Raw genomic sequence first — 6,951 nt, 5'->3', positions numbered from 1 at the left:
CATAAATTACATGTGTCAAATAATAAAAGGCTAAGTATTTGACCTGTTATCCAAGTCAATGCGATCGATACACACGCACAGTCGGATTTGTTTATTAATGCTCATTTGGTCAAGTAGAAGTGTTCAAATGAGAAAAATATAACTTTATTTACCGGGATGACAAACCAGTGCAAGTTTAAGTGGCTCCGAGGCCATTTTGCCTAATATATTTAAAAAAATAAAAATAAAAATAAAGGAGAATTAGAAAAGTTATACTAATTTGTAATAAAAACAATTCCCCTCAACTACATTCAATTTCGCAATTACACACAATTATAATCCTTAGGTGGCTTTCCAAACATTCGAAACAAAGCTAGGGGGCTACTTTTAAAATACTAAAAAGGACTAATCCGTAGATAGGTCTTTACGAAATTGTATAAAATCCAGAATTCTTCCCCAATTCACCCTCGCGAATCAATCGACCAATTTCTCATCCTTGAAACCCTAGCTCCGACGCCATATAGCTTATTCCTTTGGCTATTCTCTTCAGTTTTCCGTTCGATTTTTTTCGAGATTCAACGGATTATCCGATGAGTTCATCGTGCGCGAAGATGAATTGGCGTTTTCCGGTAGAGAAATAGAGAAAATCTCTCTCCACGGCTTTCTTCCGTCGAAGAATTTGCGGTCGCTTTTCGCCGATTGGATAAAATTCAGTCGATCCGAAATAAGCTGACGGTTTACAGCTCAGTATCAGCTAAGAGAGACGTCCAGAGTGCAAAGAAGCCGATTTTTGTGTTATTTGATAGATCCGATCGAGATCGTCGCAGTCGAAGGAGTAGCATGGCAGCGATTTATTAAATCTTTTTTGTTAATAAGCCCTAAACTATTGCTGCTGAGTGAAGCTTTGAGGATTAATTTCGTCACGGAAGGATGTTCAACTGATCTGTTGAAGGAATTTGGTTTGACTGATTTTATCTTGAGTTATTGAAGAGAAGTTGTGAGATAGAAAAAAAGAGAGCTGTTTTTAATTTTTTTGTACTTTATATATCAGTTTTATTTTAGTTCAATATCAGGCCTATTATAATTTTTTGATTTTGGCCTTTTTTTTTGTTGTTGTTGTTATTGATTTGTTTGAGGAAAAAAAAGGAATTTTAAGGAAAAAAGAGAGTTATGGCAGTTTATTTTAAGTTTAAAAGTGCAAAAGATTATGATTCAATAGCAATTGACGGTCACTTTATTACTGTTGGGAACTTGAAAGAAAAAATATTTGAATCCAAGCATCTAGGCAGGGGTACAGATTTTGACCTCGTTGTCACCAACGCCCAGTCTAACGAAGGTTCGTTACCTTCCAATTGAGTCGTCATTTTCGTGCATTCCCTAGTTGCATTCCTAATCGTATTGCCCAAGCTATTGTGTGACATTGATTTGAGGCTATCAATATATTTAGTTTCTCTAGAATTTGGAATGTGCTGCTTATATTCAAAGCATTTTTCAAAAGAAAAAAGTGGCTTTTATTAAGTAAAAAAAGATTACAGTGATTTTAATTTAATTTTCGGAAGGATGATGCATAAACTCTTTCAAGAACATATACACTGTAAAAATGTCTGATTGCAATTTTCATTCTCTAGGGGGGTATACAATTTCTGTCATCATATCTTAATGGATTTCTTTTACATAATTATAGGGCAAGCTCTATTTTGATTTAAAGGGAAGTGTTTGCCTAGAGGAAATCCTGTATTCAGCACTGCTGAGTTTCTGGACTTGTTTGAGTTTTCTTTTGTATAATTTTTGTACAAGTCCAGCTTCTTTTTGTACTTCTTCAGTACTCCCTTTGTACTGCTATTTGTCAATAAAATTAATTTCGTATTAAAAAAATTGTTCTAATGTTAGGGCTCATAACAATAAGCTGGTAGCATACTGTCCAGTATAGCATTTACCTTGAGACTTGGTTTTTCCATAATAGTCTTTGAGGAGCTTTAAACGATACAACTATGTATTGTGCTACCCGATACAAAAGAAATTATGTAAGGAGCCTATTTCACTCAAGGTTTATGTCACATTGCAAAACTCAGGGTCAAGTTGATCCTCCGTGAGGAACTGCAGTGCTTGACAAATAGTTTGTTTTGACTAAGGGGCTTTAATGGTGGATCATGCCATTTGGAATTGAATGCATAACTTGTATTTCCATTCATATGTATTGTGAACTCTACAGGGCTTTATGTGCTTTGTGTTTTTCTTTTTGCAATTTCAGAATATCTTGATGAGGACACCTTGATCCCCAAAAATACTAGTGTTTTGATTCGTCGTGTTCCTGGACGACCTCGCCTGCCCATAGTAACTGCACCTGTAGCAGAACCAGACGAGTATTGTCTTGATCCTTTTGATTCTCATCTGTTATTTAGATTGCTTTATCTTTAAAACTTCAAAATCTGTGGAAGAAAGACAGTTGACCTGGTTGGTACCTAAGAAACGCGCAGGTATCTCTTTTATTGGAGCTGGTGGTGGGGTGTTATGGGTTGTTTACTAAATCTCAAGATCCTTTTTCATGGTTTTCTCCTTTCCCTGGGAAGACCGACTCCAACTTCTTTGGGACTGAGGCATAGTTGTTGTTTTCCTTCCCTTGGAAGGTTGTTGAAAGGTGGTGGGTATAGACCTTTGCAATGTGTAGAAGGTGGGTATAGACCTTTGCAATGTGTAGAAGGTGGTTGAAAGGGGATGGGGTATAGGGGAGAATCGATGAGAATGCTGATGCTGTCATTTGCGTTGTGTTGAATATGGTGTTCATAGTTTTCCGCACAAGGTGGAAGTGGTGTTAATCATAGGTCCTTATACTGCTTTCAGTCTTTTGGGCATTGCCATAATAGCGATATTTATATGACCGGAATGTCCTTTCTGCAGGCCCCAAGTAGAATACCAATCTGAGGAGGCTCAAACAGTAAAAAGTAGTTATCTGGGAGGGGAGTCATCTGCCACCAAATATGTAAGCATCCATAGCACTATGCTGTAGGAGAGCCTTGGTGTTTTTAGTAATGACAACTTGTGGTCTTAACCATATTGATATATTCATGTTCATTGTGTAGCCTGAAGATCTAGATTGGGATGAATTTGGGAATGATTTGTACGCTATTCCTGAAGCAACGCCAGTTCAGTCAAGCAACCAAGTGCAGGATGCTCCTCCTCCAAGCAAAGCTGATGAGGAGAGTAAGATCAAAGCTTTAATTGACACTCCAGCGTTGGATTGGCAGAGGTGGGAAAGCCTCCTATTTCTTCTTTTTTAAATGTAAATGCACTCTGGAGAGTGATTATTGCATTAGCTGTTCCTTTTTCTCTAATTTGGAATGATACTGGTTTGAAATGGAGACTTCACAACTTGTGTAGTTCTCCCCTTATATATAAAATTGTTACCATTATCCAAAAAAAAAAAAGGTTCTGATGATCTTTAAGTTGATGCAGTCAACCCTCTGATGGCTTTGGTGCTGGTAGAGGTTATGGACGAGGTCCAGGTGGAAGAATGATGGGTGGACGTGGTGGACGAGGCTTTGGTAATACGCTCTTTTTCTTGTCCTGTCGATCTACTATGACTCTTCCCATCTTTACCGGGTTGAAGGGCTTTGTCTATTTTGCGTTTGCTAACTTGAAATATCAGTCTTTTCATGCCGTTATTTTATAAGAACTACTACGATCTCAATCTCAAGCTAATTGAGGGCGGCTATATGAATGCTCACCGTCCAAGTTGGTCCATTTAAGTCCATCTCAGTCCACCTGCCTTCATTTCATTCTTTTCTGAAATTTAATGACAAAATAACTCATCAAGTCAATTGTGAAATTGTAGGTTGAAAAATTTAAAAACCTTGTGGTTAAGTTCTTATGACTTGCCATCCTGGTTGAATAATTGTCATAAGTATGTAGGAGTATTAAATTTTCACGTTGCTACTGCTAAGATGAATTACTGATTGTGATTGAATTCGTCGGCTGTCATATTTTCATGCTTGAGCTCTCAAACTGGATGCTACTCTTCCAATTTTTCAGGTTGGGGTGGATTGGAACGGAAAACACCACCACCGGGCTATGTATGCCATCGTTGTAAGGTGCCTGGTATGTTTCTTATGTTTCATCCATCTTCTGGTCATTGTCTTAGAAGTCTGTGATTAGCATAGTCAATGTGTTAAGTGAGTCGCTGTGAACCAATTATGACATTAATTGTTTCAGGGCATTTCATCCAGCACTGCCCAACAAATGGTGACCCAAATTATGACATCAAGAAAGTGAAACCTCCAACTGGCATTCCAAAGTCCATGTTAATGGCAACCCCAGATGGTTCATATGCTTTACCAAGTGGTGCTGTTGCAGTTTTAAAGCCCAATGAGTAAGATTTCCTGTCATGTTGGTATTGTTGAATGCTTGCTTGTAACAAGAATGTGTATGACTAGCCACTTGTTGTAGGGCTGCTTTTGATAGAGAAGTTGAAGGGATGCCTTCTATACGCTCTGTCGGTGATCTTCCACCAGAACTTCATTGTCCCTTGTGTAAAGAAGTAATGAAAGATGCGGTGCTAACAAGCAAGTGTTGTTTTACGAGTTTCTGCGATAAATGTAAGGAGCTTGCTGTTTAATTGAGCATAGTGTTGTTAAAAGAGTTTTTGCTATAAATGTTAGTAGCTTGGTGTGTAATATGAAGCTAGTTTTGTTGCTGCTATGATGAATTTAAGGAGTTCTTTGTTCAATTTTAGTGTGTCCTATATTCTTGAATTTTGGATTGATCTCAAGGGTTATCCTCAGGCATAAGGGATTATATCATCTCAAAGTCGATGTGCATCTGTGGGGCCACAAGTATACTTGCTGATGACCTGTTGCCTAACAAGACTTTGAGGGATACAATAAATAGAATACTGGAATCAAATAATAGCAGTGCAGAGCATGGGGGTAGTGCTCTTCACGTTCAAGGTTGGTACTGGTTTTAACTCTCTGAACCGTTCTCTCGCTCAAGTCCATTATCATTTTAATTTTCAATGGCTTACATCTTGTCTTTGTTATCATGTTCCAGATATGGAGTCAGCACGCAATCTCCCACCTAAGATTCCATCTCCTTCACAATCTGCAGCTTCAAGGGGAGAGCTGCTACCACCACCTCCTCATAAGGAGGAAACTTCTAAAGTCCAGGAGACTGCTGAGGAGGGTAAGAATGGCAGTGCACCACAGCAAATGGTGGAGAGAGGCAGGACTTCGAAGGCTGCAGATGTTTCTGAAGCCACACATGAGTCAGTTAGTGTTAAAGAACCTGCATCCCAGGGAAGTGCTCCATTGGCTGATGAAGAGGTTCAACAAAAGCATGTAGCTGCGGAGGCAGGTAATGATGCTCTTTTGTTCACTTTTTTGGCTTCGTAAGTCATTGTTTGTATCTTACCGAGCAGCCTAGAGGAGATTCTTGATTTCATATATCCCTTGGATGACTTCTCATCTATTTCTATTTTTTATTTTTTCAGCAAAGAAAAAGAAGAAGAAGAAAGCACGCCTGCCATTGAACCGTATGCACATTTCCCTTCCTCTTGTGCACGAATTGATGTATCTGTTAGTTCTTTTTGGAATAGAGCTTCGATTTTTATGTCTGCAATCTTGATGGATCTGTTCCCTGATTTGCTTGATGTTCTTGCAGCTGCTGTTGCGGAGATGCAGTGGAGAGCTGCTCAAGATCATCTTGCTGCTGAGAATTATATGATGTCCATGGGTCCTTCTGCGTATAATAATCCTTATTGGACAGGCATGCAACCTGGACTAGATGGGTTTGCAGCCCCTTATCATGGTGCCATGCCGTACAATCCTTATGGGTTTGGTCCTCTAGATGTTCCATTTGTCCCTCCTGCCTTACCACAAGATCCATTTGGAGGGCAAGGTTTTATGTTGCCTTTCGGTCCTCCAATGCAGAGGTACAACTTGTGTTGCCTTTCATCCTGAATTTCTCTCCTTATCTCTGATCAAGTGTTTACACATGTTTTCGGTTCCTAACCCCTTCTCGCAGTTTTTGGTAATGGTTATTCAGTCTGGTTCTGATGTTGTAGTTTAATTACTTTCATGTTCATGTATCTATATGTGTCGGCTCCTATGAGATTTGGATTACCTGACTGGTTAAAAATGACCACCAAATTTTAGGGATCTTGCAGCAGAGTTTGGGATGGGATTTAATGCTGGCCCACCAATCATGAGCAGAGAAGAGTTCGAGGCTAGAAAGGCTGATCTGAAAAGGAAGCGTGAGATCGAGAGACGGGGAGAGAGGTAATTTAACCTACTGGTTTTCTGTTCCTGTTAATTCACAGCACAATATGGTGCTATTTCCGTTGGTGATGTTAAAATCACATTAAATGATCTGAGCACTGCGTATTGAGGTTTTCCAAAGAATGTTCGTGCTGTAATTTCATGGCATCCCATTATGGAGCTATTTTGGTGTGATATCAAAATTTTCTTAAATGCTTGAGTTTTGAATATTGAGGTTTTTGCAGTATGTGTGTGCTATAAGTGTCTCTGTACCACTTAGTTTCTCTACTTGAAGGCATGCTGAAATCAAGCACAATCTAATTATATCCTCATATTTTGTCCTCTTTGGTTTGTTTTTATTGTCAAGAGTCATTTTCTATTATGCTTCTACTTTTTGACGCACTTTCAATGAATTTAGCAATATCTCGTGTTATATCCAGCAGGGAGTTTTCTAAAGACAGGGAACATGCAAGGGAAGTTGGCAGCGGTGCTGATGGTCCTTCCGTGAAATCCAAATCTGTATGTATCTAGCTTGCCAAATATTCCAGTCTATTTTATCCCTATATTTTAGCAGATGTGTATGCGTTATGAGAAAATTTGGCTAACAACCTGTTTATCCAAGAAGCAGCTAAAAGTTTATTTCCAGTTTCATCTTTCAATTACCAGGGACAGTCAAAAAAGAAAGAAGCAACCTCCCTTGCCCCCCCCCCCCCACCCCCCCACA

General features: G+C 39.1%; 1 protein-coding gene across 3 annotated transcripts in view; it reads left to right on the top strand.

Moving 5' to 3' along the window:
• The window catches only part of LOC109229500 (E3 ubiquitin-protein ligase RBBP6-like), a 10,154-nt gene continuing 3,625 nt past the window's right edge, over positions 423–6,951 (top strand). For 2 of the 3 annotated variants that reach the window (XM_019394962.1, XM_019394960.1), the window contains exons 1-14: positions 423–1,315; positions 2,231–2,342; positions 2,878–2,959; positions 3,060–3,226; positions 3,433–3,521; positions 4,009–4,074; positions 4,189–4,345; positions 4,423–4,571; positions 4,758–4,922; positions 5,023–5,325; positions 5,462–5,503; positions 5,632–5,902; positions 6,126–6,248; positions 6,668–6,746. In XM_019394962.1, coding sequence (XP_019250507.1) covers positions 1,150–1,315; positions 2,231–2,342; positions 2,878–2,959; positions 3,060–3,226; positions 3,433–3,521; positions 4,009–4,074; positions 4,189–4,345; positions 4,423–4,571; positions 4,758–4,922; positions 5,023–5,325; positions 5,462–5,503; positions 5,632–5,902; positions 6,126–6,248; positions 6,668–6,746 — 1,971 coding nt within the window. In that variant the 5' untranslated portion in view covers positions 423–1,149. The remainder of the gene's footprint in view (positions 1,316–2,230; positions 2,343–2,877; positions 2,960–3,059; positions 3,227–3,432; positions 3,522–4,008; positions 4,075–4,188; positions 4,346–4,422; positions 4,572–4,757; positions 4,923–5,022; positions 5,326–5,461; positions 5,504–5,631; positions 5,903–6,125; positions 6,249–6,667; positions 6,747–6,951) is intronic. The other variant, XM_019394961.1, reaches the window with a different exon arrangement.

Source organism: Nicotiana attenuata, chromosome 7 (genome assembly GCF_001879085.1).
Source record: "Nicotiana attenuata strain UT chromosome 7, NIATTr2, whole genome shotgun sequence".
Lineage (NCBI taxonomy): Eukaryota > Viridiplantae > Streptophyta > Magnoliopsida > Solanales > Solanaceae > Nicotiana > Nicotiana attenuata.
Note: the sequence above shows the minus strand (reverse complement) of the source record. Positions and strands in the feature narration are given on the sequence as shown.